The sequence below is a fragment of the Rhinoraja longicauda genome, chromosome 16 (assembly GCF_053455715.1).
Source record: "Rhinoraja longicauda isolate Sanriku21f chromosome 16, sRhiLon1.1, whole genome shotgun sequence".
NCBI classification, from domain to species: Eukaryota; Metazoa; Chordata; class Chondrichthyes; order Rajiformes; family Arhynchobatidae; genus Rhinoraja; species Rhinoraja longicauda.
In genome coordinates, this window is record NC_135968.1 from 14,129,963 (window position 1) to 14,147,384 (window position 17,422).

The 17,422-nt window shown below is 43.7% G+C and overlaps 1 protein-coding gene across 3 annotated transcripts in view; it reads right to left on the minus strand.

The window, feature by feature from the left end:
* LOC144601244 (catenin alpha-3-like) overlaps window positions 1–17,422 on the minus strand; it is a 928,496-nt gene that overhangs the window by 437,629 nt on the left and 473,445 nt on the right. For all 3 annotated transcript variants that reach the window (XM_078413251.1, XM_078413253.1, XM_078413252.1), the window contains exon 8: window positions 13,570–13,722. In XM_078413251.1, coding sequence (XP_078269377.1) covers window positions 13,570–13,722 — 153 coding nt within the window. The remainder of the gene's footprint in view (window positions 1–13,569; window positions 13,723–17,422) is intronic.

Sequence of the window (17,422 nt, forward strand, 5' to 3'; positions counted from 1 at the left end):
CGGCGAAATGGGCAGAAATAAAGACCTGAGCGACTTTGACAAGGGCCAAATTGTTATGGCCTGATGACTGTGTCAGAGCATCTCTGAAATGGCAAGGCTTGTGGGGGGCTCCCGGTCAGCAGTGGTGAATACCTACCGACAGTGATTCAAGGAGGGACAGCCAATCTATTACAACCTACAATCACCTACACGAGTTCAATCCCGCACTCTAGGGACGATTTACAGAATACGATTAATCTAGAAACCTGCACGTCTTTGGAAAGTGGAAAGAAACTAGAGCACCAGGAGAAAACACACGTGGTCTCAGGGGCAATGTACAAACTCTGTACAGACGGCATCCTTGGTCAGGATCGAACCCTGGTCTCTGGCACTGTAAGGCAACATTACAGCTCGGCCACTGTGCCGTCCTGTTGTTTGTTGAAATTTCCGGAGTTAATCTGGCAGATTCATTTGAATGAATGCAGATACCCAAGGAACTGCAGATGCTGGAATCATGAGGAAGAAAAAATGTCATTGTTCTGTAACACTCTTGACTCTTGAAATGCTGGAGAAACTCAGTGGGTCAGGCAGCATTTGAGGGGAGAATGGACAAGCAATGTCTTGCATCAGGATCCGTCGTCAGATCAGTCTGAAGAAGGGTCCCAACACAAAAGATCCCCTCCACTAAAAATCCCCCCACATACTCCCTGTGTTATCAATCCTCCCTGACCCGCTGCGTTGCTCCAGCGCTTTGTGTTTTAAATTTGAATGAACGGTCACGTTGAAGTTTCTGAATCGTGGGGTGTTTTTCCAGCAGTTCACGCAATAGTGAGCACTGATACAACACTGGTTACGGGGCTGTGAAGCAATGAAAGGTCAGACAAAAGACTGTGAGACCTGGAATGAATATTCTCGAGAAAAGCAAGTTCAGACTGAAGGACAGATGGCAGCTTAAGCCAGTGTGAATTCTGCGCAGAAACTGAATTTGGGAAAAATGGTTTATCAGACTCAGAATGATAAACTGTAAGTGTGTTGGAAGATACAGCACCCCATATTTCACTTGGGCAACTTACATCCCAGCGATATGAGCAATGACTTCCCTAACTTCAAGTAACCCTTGCTTTCCCTCTCTCTCCATCCCTCCCCCTTCTCAGTTCTCCCACCGTCATACCGGCTCTGACAACATTTTATCTCTGTTTGCTTTGTTGTTACCTTCTCCCAACTAACAATGATCTATTCTACATTTTTCTTGAATTTTTTAGTTTAGTTTCGTTTAGAGATACAGCATGGAAACAGGCCCTTCGGCCCCCCGGGTCCGCACCGAGCAGCGATCCACGCACATTAACACTATCTTACACACACTGGAGACAATGTTACATTCATACCAAGCCAAGAGTGTGGGAGGATACCAAAGATCTCGGAGAAAACACACACATGTCACGGGGAGAACGTACAAACTCCGTACAGACAGCATTCGTAGTCGGGATCGAACCCGGGTCTCTGGCATTGCAAGCGCTGTAAGTCAGCAACTCTACCGCTGCGCCACCGTGCCACCCATTCCCTTTGTCCTTTTTTCACACTTTACACGTTCTTAGCTATTCACTTCCTTAATAGAACCACCTTCTCCCCTGATATCAGTCTGAAGAAGGGTCTCGACCCGAAACGTCACCCATTCCTTCTCTCCAGAGATGCTGCCTGTCCCGCTGAGTTACTCCAGCATTTTGTGTCTATCTTTGACACACTATAAGATTACATAATCATGACAAGCTGAGGGAAACATTTCATTGATACATAGAAAGCTTGGAGACATTTTCCTGTACAAACAATATTATAGACAAGTGGGGAAAAGTGCTAATAACTAGAACAATGACATTTATGTGTGGAAGAAATTTATTCTTTAAATAGTAGCTTTCATTCCTACACAACAACAGTAAAATTATTAGTACCTCATAAATCAACCTAGTTTTCATTCAAAGACATTTATCAAATATTCAGCAACCAATTTAACTCAAAACCCAAGAAACATTAAAATGCTAAAAAATTCATCCCTACCATCAAAGCATTGATCATGGATCAAAACATTGAAATGTGAGGACATTCATACATTGTGCATTGAGGGATCAATATGCTTGTGGATTCCCAGATGAGCATATTCACACTAAGGATGTTAATACACTGGAGCTCATATTCAATAAGATTCATGAGATTGACTTTGATACAGAATCAAAGAGCTAGGGGAGATCCCTTTAATGCTGTTTATAAGTCAAGGTGTGCAGTAATGGCAGCATCTTACATACTGCAGAACATAGAGCACAGGAAAAGGCCCTTCGGCCCACAATGTCTGTGTCGAACATGATGCCCAACTCATCTGCCTGCATCCATTTCCCTCCATTCCCTGCATATACATGTGCCAATCCAAAAGTCCCTTAAATGCCACTTTCGTATCTGCCTCCACTATCACCCACGACAGTATGTTCCAAGTACGCACCACCTTTTGTGTAAAAAACCTGCGCATCTCTTTTAAACATTGGCCCATTCACCTTAAAGCTATGTCCTCTCGTACATGGTATTTCCATCTGCCCAATCTATGTCTTATTCATTAGGATAGGGTTGTGTGAACATAAAAAGTTGGAAACCCTGTTTTCATTGTCAGTGGAACAATTCAACGCAACTGTATCAGGTCTCGACCTGAAACGTCACCCATTGCTCATTTCCCTTATCCCTAACCAGTCTGAAGAAGGGTCTCGACCCGAAACATTACCCATTCCTTCTCTCCAGAAATGCTGCCTGTCCTACTGAGTTAATCCAGCTTTTTGTGCGTATTCATTAAGTCCAGCTTGCTGTTTTAATTGTAAGAAAGTATGGCATCTTGAAATGCGAATTTGTTTAATGACTTGGGATCGACTAACACATATTCAACTTACCAAGACTGTACGCCCAAGGATACCAGTTCAGACATGGAAATGGCCTGCAAAGATCTTCCAAAGGTCCATTTCAGCTAATGCTGGCTGGAATTAGACTATTTCGCAGTAACAGAAAGCCGCTAAATGGTTACAAGAGCAACTAGTGGAATCTCACACCACTAACTCTAAAGACAGATGAATTGCAGTAAATCTTAGTGATCGATGGGTTGCCGGATCAACAACATCTATCACTAAAAACAGCCACCATTGCAAATTGAATAATTTATGCAGAGCAATCGGTATAAAATTGAATCTTGCTTCCTAAATGAGAAGTGCAGGTCCTGTTTGGACTGTGAGGGAGGTTTGAAAAAAGACAGCAAATGGAAAGTCCAACACATCCATGCAGCACACAACTACATTCTTCCCACTGACTAGAGGGCTGCACCCCAGCACCAGGTTCACCACAGCTGAGACACAGTGGTGGAGCTGCTGCCTCACAGCACCAGAGACCCGGTTTGATCCTGAATACAAGTGCTGTCTGTGCAGAGTTTTACATTCTCCTTGTAACCACCTGGGTTTTCTCCAGGTCCTCGTTTCCTCCCACTTTCCAAAGACCTGCATGTTTGTAGGTACTATGGCTTCTGTAAATTACCCCTAGTGTGCAGGATGTGAAAGTGGGATAACATCGAAGTAGTGTATGGGTGATCAATGGTCACCATGGACCGAAGTGCTTGCTTCCATGCTGTATTTCTGAACTTAAACTAAACTTATTGTAAACGGAAGGAATTATGGATTCATTGTGAAAATTAGTCTTTTAACCAACCCTTGAACTGAAGATATGCTTTACCAATGTGTAAGGTCATGTTTATCAGGAATGGGTCAATATTGTATACAGAACATAGGATGCTTGTCTAAAATGTAACAATGGGAAATCAAGGGCAAAGAGTGCTGACTGGATGCAAATGAGAAACAAGTTTCAAGCAGCTGATTACAACCAAGGCAATAGCATCAATTTCTGGCAGATGTGCAGTTACTCAAACTGAAAGCTCCTCCACATTGGCATCCGTGCAGCAAGGGACAAGGGCATCACACACTCAGCGACTTACCAATCCTCATGGGTGCCATCAAGCATCTAATTCACAGAAATCTAATCAGTCAAAACAGCAATATACTGAACCTGACACGGAGCCTGCTGCACAGATCTTGAGATCTGTGTTATACCTTGAGATTTCACTGTGCTAAATAGGTTTGTGCTCTGTGCTTTATGTTAATGCTGTGGGGAACGCATGGTCCCAACATCCCAGAGCATCTTTATTTGCACAGGAATCCAGTTAAACACAGACCATGGAATCACTTACTAGTAAAGAAGGAGACTGTTTGGCCCATCTGGTCTGTACTTGCACTTTTGGACAGAAATGCACTGTTTCCTTGCTCCTTCCTTATTATCTATCTTTTTAACTGTTTAAGTACTTGAAGAAGAAAGAACTAAGAATTAAAGTTGTTTCCACCAATCTACCTGACAATTCATTTCAATTTCTAACTACTTGTACAAATACGTTTCTCCTCATATCATCTCTGGTCCTTTATCCAATCCCGTTAAATCTACATGAACTGGGTATTACCTCCCTCAATGGAAATACACCTCCCTCATTTATTACATCTAACCCCTTCCTGATCCAAAGCACTGTTGTCAACTGCTTTTTCACCATCACTATTCAAGTACAAAAAGCCTGGCTTCTCCATGTGTCAACGTAATCGTAATCCTGCATCTCTGGGACAAGTCAAGTCAAGTCAATTTTATTTGTATAGTATGGCGAGTCTGGAGGCTTGTACTTTGTTAAAGAAGTTTATTGCGGCAGCAATATTCAATTACAAAGGATAACAAACGAGATTACAGACAACCATTAACTCAAACTGTTCACATCGAAGTTCTCTTCCCACTGCCTGGTTTTTGGGCCCCAAAACCACCACCTGACCTAGCTGGCCAATCAGCGAGTTCGACTCTCAGGACCAATCCCTATGGTCGCACCACCATGTGACCTTGCTGGCCAATCCGAGGGTTCGACTCTCAGGACCAATCCCTATGGTCGCTACAATAGCACATTTAAAAACAACCCACGTTGACCAAAGTGCTGTACATCAGTTCAGGTACTAAGAACGAACATACAATGGCACACAAACATAACAGCACCTACATAAACAGTTCACAGTGCCCCCTCAGAGGGCCTCAAATGTTAGGGAGTAGAAATAGGTTTTGAGCCTGGACTTAAAGGAGTCGATGGAGGGGGCAGTTCTGATGGGGAGAGGGATGCTGTTCCACAGTCTAGGAGCTGCAACCGCAAAAGCGCGGTCACCCCTGAGCTTAAGCCTAGACCGCGGGATAGTCAGTAGCCCCAAGTCTGCCGACCTGAGGTACCTGGTGATAGAGTGGTCTGTTGAATTTCTTCTCTTCCCTTTCAAACATCCTGCAGCTGTGAACATCAGTTTTTGCCGTTCTTGTTTTTGGAAATGAACAAGAGACCTTTATCTCTTACCTTCACGAGACCATTCTTGCCCAGAAACAACAGAATAAATACATTCCAGTTGACCTTGGCTTTAAATTTAACCACCAAAACAACAGTAAAGAATCTAAGAAATAGCAGCTACATGATGTATCATTTTATAGTACTTCAACTTAACCAGGCCCTCAAGCATTTGAAAATTCTACTAATATTTTTGCTAAGCTAACCTTTGAGAATTTGTTTATTTTTCCCAATTTCCAGAGAAACTTTGGCTCCAAACGAACAAAATGACCAAAAGAAAAGTTGGTCAATACGAATCATATGACGCAGGGACTCAGGGAATTTAAATAACCATTCACTTGGGAAAATCTACTAAGCTGAAAAATATCTGCAACATTTTGTGTTTAAATTCAATACCTTGGCTCCTCCTTCAGTTACCTGTTTGACATCATCCACACAAACGCATCAAAATGAGCTGCAATATTCCCATGTAGCAGGTTTGTTTACAACTAATGCAGGCACGGTGATAAAATGAACGTCCCAACCAAACTAAGCTGTTTTGTTTTCTTTTCACTACACAACAATAATAAATCATCAATTTCATAACCAGCAAGGAGCCTACATTAATAATCAATTTTGTAAGGGTACAACTCAATCAGTGTCAATTCAGGGCTTCTGAGGATTTCCTTTCATGAATCTAATTCTCAAAGAAAACTGCACCATCTGCAGAAATAGATACTTTCATTTGGCATCAAACACACTTTCCAATCCTTGGTAATTGCGTTACTCACATCAGGGGTCATTTTGATGAAATGACGAGGGTGGAATGGGAAATACTGGATCAGCTGCCAATTAAGTAGCTCCCAATTTTATTCCTGTTGAAATCCATGGGAATAAAAATGGACAGAGTTGTGCAATGGGCGGTTGAACCATAATACACACAATAAAATAATCCCGAAATGCTGGAGTAACTCAGCAGGACAGGCAGCAACTCTGGAGAAAAGGAATGGGTGACGTTTTGGGTCAAGACCCTTCTTCAGACTGGTTAGGGATAAGGGAAATGAGAGATTTAGACAATGGTGTAGAGAGATAAAGAACAATGAATGAAAGATATGCAAAGTAACAAAGGGAACAGGCCATTGTTAGCTGTTTGTTGGGTGAAAACAAGAAGCTAGTGTGACTTGGGTAGGGGAGGGATAGATAGAGAGGGAATGCCGGGGTTACCTGAAGTTAGAGACCCTTCTTCTTTCAAGAAGTTTTTCCAGTATTTTGTATCTGTCTTTAGTTGAAACCAGCATCTGCAGTTCCTACACAATAAAATAAGCCGACAGCTTTCGCTTGATGTGTTTGTCACGAGGAGAGGCCTTGTTATTTGCTTGGCCTCAAACAACTCAAACGCCAAACGTGTTTGCTGCAGTTGTTAGGTGTTTCGTCTCAACATTTGAAGGCTGTGAGTGTTGAACAAAGCCAATTAGTCAGGCTCTTTAATGTATCCCTGTGGGACTGGTAGGTTGCCAGTTGATTAATTAGCCAGTTTAATTGTCAATAAACCAATGCCCGTTCACATTATTTGAAAATAAGTTCTTTCAGTAACTTGTCAAACACTCTTATCTCAGCATCAGCCTTTTCTCTTGATATCAAAAAAAAATTATGTTTACAAATGTACATTTACATTTGGGAATGTATTAGTATGACAGCACATTAACATATCATCATTCTCAATTCCTCCCAGTCCAGATCCCCTGGATTCTGAGGTGGGAAAGGAGGCCAATGTGGGAACTGTGTGTTCTCCCATTGATGGGACCAGGAGGTGGATGGTGGGACAGGCTTGTGGTTCATTTGTGAGGTGGTGCACTCCTTCTATTGCCTCTACAGAGCTTCTGTGTGCTTCTAATACACAGCCACAATGTTCTTGATACCATTTTGAATGGCTGTTCTCCATTTTTTTGGTCATGGTCCAGAGACACACAGGAATCAGCAGTGAATTTGCACTTCTTCAAGAAACCGAGCATATCCCTGAATATTTTTGTTTGTTTCTACCTGACAGAGTACAGAACAAAAGGTAATCCAGAACGTTGACCTGGGAAAGGACGCTTGGTTTGTTTATCCTTCCAGTAAATTTGGAGGATTTTGCACAGCCAACATTTGTGGTATTTTTCCAGTGCTTTGAGATGTTTGCAGTAGGTGGCCCGAATCGCAGAGGCTTATCGGAGGGCTGGGATCACTGTTTGCCTGGTAGATCATGCGTCTTGTGCTAAGAATGAGGTGTCGATCTTCAAATTCCCTCTTAATCAAATGACCAAAGGCTGTGATGGTGGTAGCGCATTGAAGATGGTAACCAACTTCAGATATTTCACATCTCAAAACAATGAACATACCCTGTGGTTTATCTAGAATTAGTGGGTTGTTCACATTAACTTCATTGCTCACATTGGTGGTTGGAAGTAAGAATAGAAAGGCAGATTATTATCTGAATGGTGTCAAGTTAGGAGGAGGGGGAGTTCAACGAGATCTGGGTGTCCTAGTGCATCAGTCAATGAAAGGAAGCATGCAGGTACAGCAGGCAGTGAAGAAAGCCAATGGAATGTTGGCCTTCATAACAAGGGGAGTTGAGTATAGGAGCAAAGAGGTCCTTCTACAGTTGTACCGGGCCCTGGTGAGACCGCACCTGGAGTACTGTGTGCAGTTTTGGTCTCCAAATTTGAGGAAGGATATTCTTGCAATGGAGGGCGTGCAGCGTAGGTTCACTAGGTTAATTCCCGGAATGGCGGGACTGTCGTATGTTGAAAGGCTGGAGCGATTGGGCTTGTATACACTGGAATTTAGAAGGATGAGGGGGGATCTTATTGAAACATATAAGATAATTAGGGGATTGGACACATTAGAGGCAGGAAACATGTTCCCAATGTTGGGGGAGTCCAGAACAAGGGGCCACAGTTTAAGAATAAGGGGTAGGCCATTTAGAACGGAGATGAGGAAGAACTTTTTCAGTCAGAGAGTGGTGAAGGTGTGGAATTCTCTGCCTCAGAAGGCAGTGGATGCCAGTTCGTTGGATGCTTTCAAGAGAGAGCTGGATAGAGCTCTTAAGGATAGCGGAGTGAGGGGGTATGGGGAGAAGGCAGGAACGGGGTACTGATTGAGAGTGATCAGCCATGATCGCATTGAATGGCGGTGCTGGCTCGAAGGGCTGAATGGCCTACTCCTGCACCTATTGTCTATTGTCTATTGTCTATTGTAAAATAGCCACAAAGTACTTAAAGGAATATAAAGTACTTTGACAATTGTAGAAGTTGTGGTGACATTGTGGTTTGCATTGTCTATAATTCTCGGGAACAGCATGAAATCTTTTGTACAGTTGGCCTAACTGGTTACCGAACAGTCATCCCACAGGACTGTTCAAGAGCCAAAACACCTCCTCCTTCTTAATCTCAAACTACCCTTGCATTTTGCTATTCTCCACACTGATCTCACTGCCCTCCATGTCCTTCTCCTTGCTTATAACCGATGTAAAGTACTCGTCTGCATCCCCAGACTCCAAAGATAAATTCCCTCCTTTATCCTTGAGTAGCTATCTACCTTCTCCCTTTGAGATAGACACAAAATGCTGGGGTAACTTAGCGGGACAGGCAGCATCTCTGGAGAGAAGGAGTGGGTGATGTTTCGGGTCGAGACCCTTCTTCAGACTGACGTCAGGAGGGAGGGAGATAGATAGGTAAGGAAGTGTGACGATGTGAAAACAGGGCAAAGGGAATGGAGATCAAGGAAAATGTAGAATAGATCTATGTTAGCTGGGAGAAGGTAACCACAAAGCAAACAGAGATAAAATGTAGCCAGAGACAGTAAGACTGGTCGGAGAACTGGGAAGGGGGAGGGATGGAGAGAGAAAGAAAGCAAGGATTACTTGAAATTAGGGAAGCCAATGTTCTCCCTATGAGGTCTGATTTATATTACTTACCATGTTATTGCTTTGATTATTATATTCATTCCTTCTCATCATTTCAAACATCAATTCTGTTACATTTGACAAAAATCGAAAAGGGATTTTCTTTGTAATGATATCTTGCCACTTTCAAACAAATGTCGTTGGTGAATAATACATTGAACAATAGTATTGATAATTAAGTTAAGCACAATTGAAAGCAAGAAGTCATTTTTTGAAGAGGTCCTTTCCATCACAAATGGGACTTTGCAATGTTCCTCATGCAGTTATAGACAATAGACAATAGGTGCAGGAGTAGGCCATTCAGCCCTTCGAGCCAGCACCGCCATTCAATGCGATCATGGCTGATCACTCTCAATCAGTACCCCGTTCCTGCCTTCTCCCCATACCCCCTCACTCCGCTATCCTTAAGAGCTCTATCCAGCTCTCTCTTGAAAGCATCCAACGAACTGGCCTCCACTGCCTTCTGAGGCAGAGAATTCCACACCTTCACCACTCTCTGACTGAAAACGTTCTTCCTCATCTCCGTTCTAAATGGCCTACCCCTTATTCTTAAACTGTGGCCCCTTGTTCTGGAAGTTATGGTGAGCATCCCACCATGGTTTAATTTTCACTGAATTTTCTGTTCTTTTTTCCCCATTCCTTATTATTTTCAACCTACTCATTGATAATCTCCAGCTGTTTGCCAAGTGTTCTACCCTTCATAATCCCAGCTGACAGTTGGAGAAATGTAACCCGACAGACAGAATTTTTACCAGTCTAAGAACAAACAGGAGGTGAGGTCTGGATGTGTTCATGTCCTAAATGGGGAAGAAATTGTCCCTCAGCCAAGTGTTTTTTTAATCATGTTAGAAGGGCTCCACTCCGTACAGCATTAATAACAGCAGAGACTTGATATGTATTGAATTGACACACAAGGAATTGCAGATGCTGGTTTACAGGAAAGGACACAAAGTACTGGAGTAACTCAGCGGGTCAGCAGCATCTCCGGAGAACATGGACAGGTGATGTTTCGGGTCAGGGCCCTTCAACCTGAAGAAGGGACCCAACCCAAAACATCACCTATCCATGTTCTCTAGAGAGGCTGCTTGACCCGCTGAGTTGCTCCAGCACTTTGTGTCTTGTTTTGGAGCTTCTATCTTAGTGTAATATTCCCAATGCCTACATCGCTCAGCTGCTGAGAGTTCAGGAGGGCAGAAGAAAGGATTTTCAAGAGAAAAAACTCCTGATTGGCAATGTTCTCATCTTTTGATGTGACTATTCACTGCTACAGACAAGAGAATCAACATTAAACAAATTGTTATTCCAGTAAGGTTTCTGGTTTTCTTCAGAATAAATTGCCAACACTCTAAATAGACAGTGGTTTAGAAACTTTAAAAATCCTTACTTTTTTGTTGTTACCACCACTATTATAAATAAATGAATATCTAAGGAATTGCCTATGCTGTTAATTTGGAATAAAAACAGAAAACATTGTAAATACACAGCAAGTTTAGTTAGTTTAGTTGGGGTTAGTTTAGTTTGGTTTAGTTTAGAGGTATAACATGCAGACAAGCCCTTCGGCCCACCAAATCCATGCCAACCAGCAATCACCCGTATACTAGTTCTAGTCTATACACTGGAGACAATTTACAGAAGTCAATTTACCTACAAACCTGCACGTCTTTGGAAGGTGGGAGGAAAAGGAGTTGAGGAAGAATTTCTTTAGTCAAAGGGTGGTGAATCTGTGGATGATTTTGCCACAGACGACTGTGCTAGCCAAGCCATTGGGTATTTTTTTAAACAGAGATTGACAGGTTCTTTATTATTCAAGGTGTCAAAGGTTCTGGGGGGGCAGAAGAATGGAGCTGAGAGGGAAAAATACATCAGCCGTGATTGAATTGCGGAGTAGACTCGATGGACCGAATGGCCAAATTCTGCTCCTATGACTTACGAACTTTATGGAAACCAGAACTCCGAAGAAATCCCGTGCAGTCTCAGGGAGAATGTACAAACTCCGTTCACACAGCACCCATACTTGCAATCAAAGACAGGTCTCTGGCGCTGTAAGGCACCATCTCTACCGCTGTGCAGCATGAGATACAGAATGAAAACAGATCCTTTGGCCCACCGAGTCCACATCGGCCATTGATCACCCGTTCGCACTAGTTCTATGCAATCCCACTTCCCCTACACATTAGGGACAATTTACAGAGGCCAATTACAAACCCACACATCTTTGGGATGTGGGAGGAAACTGGAGTACCCGGAGGAAAACATGCGGTCACGGGGAGAACATGCAAACTCCAGACAGCATCCAACGTTGGGATCGAACTCTGACAGTGTGAGGCAGTGTTTCTACCAGAGGCGCCACTGTGCCGCTCCAGTATGGCAGCAACTGTGGATAAAGACCTCATCGATTTTTTCACAGTCGCTTCCGGATCTGCTGAGTGCTCCCAGCTTTTTTTATTTTAATTTAGATATTATCGGGCTACTTCCACATAGGCAGTCACCAAACTTTACTCACAAGACCTCCCAGGTTACGAGGGCCCAATTTACAGGCACTCCACAAAAAATGAGTTCCGATAAATATTATTAAATTCAAATAAGAACCAGTCTTGAGGGAAAAGCTCTGTTTACATGCAAACCTATCTCCAGTGATCAGACATCAGTGAATCCTAAGAGCACATGCTCCCACTTTCAAATTGGACGCTCCTTAAGAGAGTTGCTTTGTAAATTGACAAGCAATCACATCTATTGATACTTGTGCAACAATACAATCAAATGTAGCAGCTACTGATACTTCATGCCCATCAAAATCAGTCATTGAGTTTGGGACCTACTGACTCAATACCTTTGCAGTTAGGCAGGGGAAGACAATAAAATGATCATGTTGATTAGCCCTCTTCAACACCATTCATTCTAATACATTGAGGTATGGTTACCATATTGAATGATTTTGAGTAATTCTCAAATTTTGACAAAATCAACTTATGGACGTGTGTAAAAACTGAACCTGCTCATTACCTCTATAGAAATGTGCCCAGGAAACCTTTCACAAACTATTCAGCTGTTTAAAGGAGTTAAGGGGACTGCAGATGCTGGAATCTTGAGCATTCCATCCAGAGGAAGGATCTTGACCCTAAACGTCAACTATCAATTTCCCCTCACAAACGCTGCCTTACCACCTGAGTTCCTTCAGCATACTGTTTATCCAGCTGTCTAATTCTATTTGGTTTGGACCCATGCTTTGTGTGAGCTGATGGCACCCATCTCCTCTCCAAGTAAAGCCAACTGCACCTGACATTCCTCAAAGATCTTCCAAACAAGCAGCATCTCTGGAGAGAAGGAATGGGTGACCTTTCGGGTCGCGACCCTTCTTCAGACTCCTCGTGGCGGCGATGGCATCCCAGGTCTCAGCCCCGTGGTGATCGGGCAGGTGGTATGGAGTGGTGGTGGAGCCCTGGGCCTGCGGGCAATCGAGTCAAGGAGTGTCGGTGGAGGGACACCGGTCTGGAGACGGGCAAGCTTGTGATCCTTAGTAGAGTCCAGGTAAGCAAGGAAGCATTTGTTGAGGGCGTGGAATGAAGTAAAGCTGGGGTCCATTGCAGATCTGGGTGAACGAGGCCCGGAGCTGTGGGAGAGTCAGAGCGAAGGCCTGACTCATGCTACCCAGTGTGGAACGCAGGGCACGCAAGGGGAACTGTTGTGAAAAACGGTGGATTGACTGTCGGTACCTGTCACTTGGGTCTGAAGCAAGGTCTCGACCCTTGCACTATGATGATCTGTTTTACCTAGAATAACAGATATTGTATATCTATTGGTTGTGTTGTTTCATTTAGCGTGCCTGTAAAGCTGGAGCAAGTATTTCATGGTTCCAGTGCTATTGCATTTGACAAATAAATACTCTTGACTCCAAGGGGTACTCTAAGGAGTGCAAGGTTACATTAATACATTATACATTCATATATAGAAACATAGAAAATAGGTGCAGGAGTAGGCCATTCGGCCCTTCGAGCCTGCACCGCCATTCAATATGATCATGGCTGATCATCCAACTCAGTAACCCGTACCTGCCTTCTCTCCATACCCCCTGATCCCTTTAGCCACTAGGGCCACATCTAACTCCCTCTTAAATATAGCCAATGAACTGGCCTCAACTATGTAATGTTTGGAAACACCCCTCAGAGCACCATCAATTGTCGTCTTGATTCACAATGAAAATGTGTAATGCTAGATGTATGGAGTCTAGTGATCCGTCTCTTACCTCCACCAGTTTACTGGCATGCTCTCTGAATATGGCCGCATATTCGTTGATATCCTTTTCATTCCCACTCTTTGCAGCTTCAATCAGGACCAGGAGAGGGACGGTGGTGTCCAGGAAAGAGTCCGACACGTGGTCGATTATTGCCTTCTGCAGCTGCAATGCAAGGAAAACAAGTCGTTACAAGGCAAATTCCCATCACACATCGCAAAATTTGGAGTCTCTTACAGGGTAGGAGGCCATTTGGAGGACTGATGTTTTATTATGATGTCCCATGATAGGCCAGTATTCTGATTGTAGCAGATTGTACCGAAAGTACATGATTATAGTTTTTAGCAAATATCAAAATAATCCCTTATTCTGTAGCATAATACCTTTGATTGAAGTACCTTTTGATTCTCTGAATGCATTCAAGAGAGAGCTAGATAGAGCTCTTTAAGGATAGCGGAGTCAGGGGGTATGGGGAGAACGCAGGAATGGGGTACTGATTGAGAATGATCAGCCATGCTCAATAGACAATAGACAATAGGTGCAGGAGTAGGCCATTCAGCCCTTCGAGCCAGCACCGCCATTCAATGCGATCATGGCTGATCACTCTCAATCAGTACCCCGTTCCTGCCTTCTTCCCATACCCCCTCACTCCGCTATCCTTAAGAGCTCTATCCAGCTCTCTCTTGAAAGCATCCAACGAACTGGCCTCCACTGCCTTCTGAGGCAGAGAATTCCACACCTTCACCACTCTCTGACTGAAAAAGTTCATCCAAATTGAATGGTGGTGCTGGCTCGAAGGCCCAAATGGCCTACTCCTGCACCTATTATCTATTGTCTATTGAAGTTGAGGGCTTACAGTCATCTTAATGTTTAGGCCGATGCTACAATATGGGCAGCACAGTGGTGCAGCTGGTTGGGCTGCTGCCTCACAGCCCCACAGATAACGGCTCCACCCTGACCAAGGGTGCTGTCTGTGTGGAGTTTGCATGTTCTCCCTGTGACCAGCTAAGTTTCCTCTGGGTTCTTCGTTTTTTTCCCCCATACCCCAAAGACGAGTGTTTTGTAGATTAATTGGTCTCTGTAAATTATCCCATTTGGCTCATCAAGCAAGGTCTTGATGAAAAATTGGGAACTGGTGATCGATGGATGGCATGGAATTGGTGGGCTGAAGTGCCTGTTTCTGTGCTGCATCCTTAAATTAAGCTTAAATGGTACTCTTCCCTCCCTCTCCATTCCTTCTGCGATGAGCTGAACCCCTTGTACCCTCACAACTGTGTCAAACCATCAATGAGGCATAACATCTGATGAATGACCATTTCATCCTTCCCAATAACTTTGTGGCTGAGAAGTTTTGCTTTGAAAGTAAAACTTCACAGCTTCTGATTTAATCTAATGTTCTTTTCACTCTCCCCAGCCTCGGCTAGCATTACTCCTATCTGGTACCTGTCTCAGCTGTTTGACATAATGCTTGATGTTGCAAAGTCTCAATTACATTCCAAGTCATTAAATAATTTCAGTAGCTAAAATGGAGTTATTTCACTTTAATGATATTTCAGGTATGAAATTGTCTCAATCGATTATCCTTTCCGAAGGAGATGTATGTGGATGGATTTACTGAAAAATCTAAACTCTACGCAGCATCTGCTTTTTGCTTTTGAACCAACCTAAATCCGTGCCAACTACAAACCAACATCTTCTCTATGTCAGCGTTTTAAAAGGTTTCTGAGGATAAACAGTAGGACATGATGCCATTAGAGGCAGATAACATGTTCCCAATGTTGGGGGAGTCCAGAACAAGGGGCCACAGTTTAAGAATAAGGGGTAGGCCATTTAGAACGGAGATGAGGAAGAACTTTTTCAGTCAGAGGGTGGTGAAGGTGTGGAATTCTCTGCCTCAGAAGGCAGTGGAGGCCAGTTCGTTGGATGCTTTCAAGAGAGAGCTGGATAGAGCTCTTAAGGATAGCGGAGTGAGGGGGTATGGGGAGAAGGCAGGAACGGGGTACTGATTGAGAGTGATCAGCCATGATCGCATTGAATGGCGGTGCTGGCTCGAAGGGCTGAATGGCCTACTCCTGCACCTATTGTCTATTGTCTATCATCTTAAAACAGTTTAGTTTATTGTCACGTGTGGCAAGGAACAGTGAAAAGCTTTTGTTGTGAGGTATAGTGAAGGCTACAGCTTTGTGGATATCCAAAACCACAGGAGCTCACCCCCTCCCTGCTTCTCCTCCACACCCCACAGTTCCAGAACCCGTACATTTCACAAAGATGTCTGAAGCAGGGTCTCGACCCGAAACGTCACCCATTCCTTCTCTCCAGAGATGCTGCCTGTCCCGCTGAGTTACTCCAGCATTTTGTGTCTATCTTCAGTTTAAACCGGCATCTGCAGTCCCTTCTTACACATTTCACAAAGCTTGGGTTATCTCAAGGCACCCCGGGATATTACAAGGGCAGAAAGTTCTGGAAACACTCACTGGGCAAGAGAGAAAACAACCTGTGGTAAAAAAAACCTCTTAATCCAGCATTCATGGGACTTTGCTGGTGCTGGACTTATAGTTTTTCTGGACTATTGGGCGGCATGGTGGTGCAGCGGTAGGGTTGCTGCCTAACGTCGCCAGAGACCCGGGTTTGATCCTGACTACAGGTGCTTGTCTGTACGGAGTTTGTACGTTCTCCCCATGACCTGCGTGGGCTTTCACCGGGACCTCTGCTTTCCTCCCACACGACAAAGACATACAGCTATGTAGGTTAACTGGCTTGGTATAATTGTAAATTGTCCCTAGTGTGTGTAGGATTATGTCAGTGTTCGGGGATTGCTGATCAACGAGGACCCGGTGGCTCGAAGGGCCTGTATCTACGCTGTGTCTCTAAACCAAACTAAACTAAACTAAACTATTGGCTATATCCAATAGAGATGGACTCTCACCTTCAACACTCAATAAATCAATAAATCAAAACCTCCACTTTCCAGACCCCCAACTCCTTCTGAAACCTATTAACTCGTTTACTGGCTCTTGGACCAGCATTCTCAGTAACATCTGCCGGCACTACAATTCCTGGTCTCTGCAGACCTTTAAGTCTGCTCTATTATATTTAATCAATTTTTCCTCTTCCACTGTTGACAGACATACCTTCACCTTCCAGGGGCTCTAAGCTCACAGGTTCCTCTCGGAACATCTCTAGCTCTCCATTTTGGCCCCTCCTCTGTTACCTCAATGGTAACAGCCATTTGCCCCTGATGTGGGTGAGTGACAGATTTTCCCTGACAGTGAACCACTTTACAACATTAAATTGGTTGCCAATTTAATTTTACACCATTAATGATAGACCACAAAACACCAGCCTTGCCAAAGACATTCTGGCCCTGAGGACGATTCTTAATAAGTACCAATCCAGCTGCTTCACTTTCAGGGCAGCAGACGAACAAGTGGGATAACAGACAGAAAGCAATCCTAATTAACACAACCACAGACTCGTGCTGACTGCTACAAAGTGAACCACTGGCGACCAGCCATTCACACCTCACTATATTTTAGATCGCTGCTCCTGCCCAGTGGAAGGTGAAAGAACACCAACTCCTGGAAGCCGCAGTCTGCTCCACCACTGGAAGCCCAGTAGTGGGCAGTTCCAGGCAGAACCAAGGGTCCATTTGCCCTGCACATCCGGCCCTCCACTTTAATGCCAGAGGACTGTGAGAGAAACAGTTTTGGATGGGGTCCCCAAATCTGTGGAAAAGTTAAATGTATGTAAGTGTTAGTGTTAATTTAATGTTTTAAATTCTTTGTTCGCATTAACTTCTTTTAATTTTGCTAATTAGTTATAAGTTTCGGATAGTTTTGATAATCAAAGATAGTTACGAATTTCA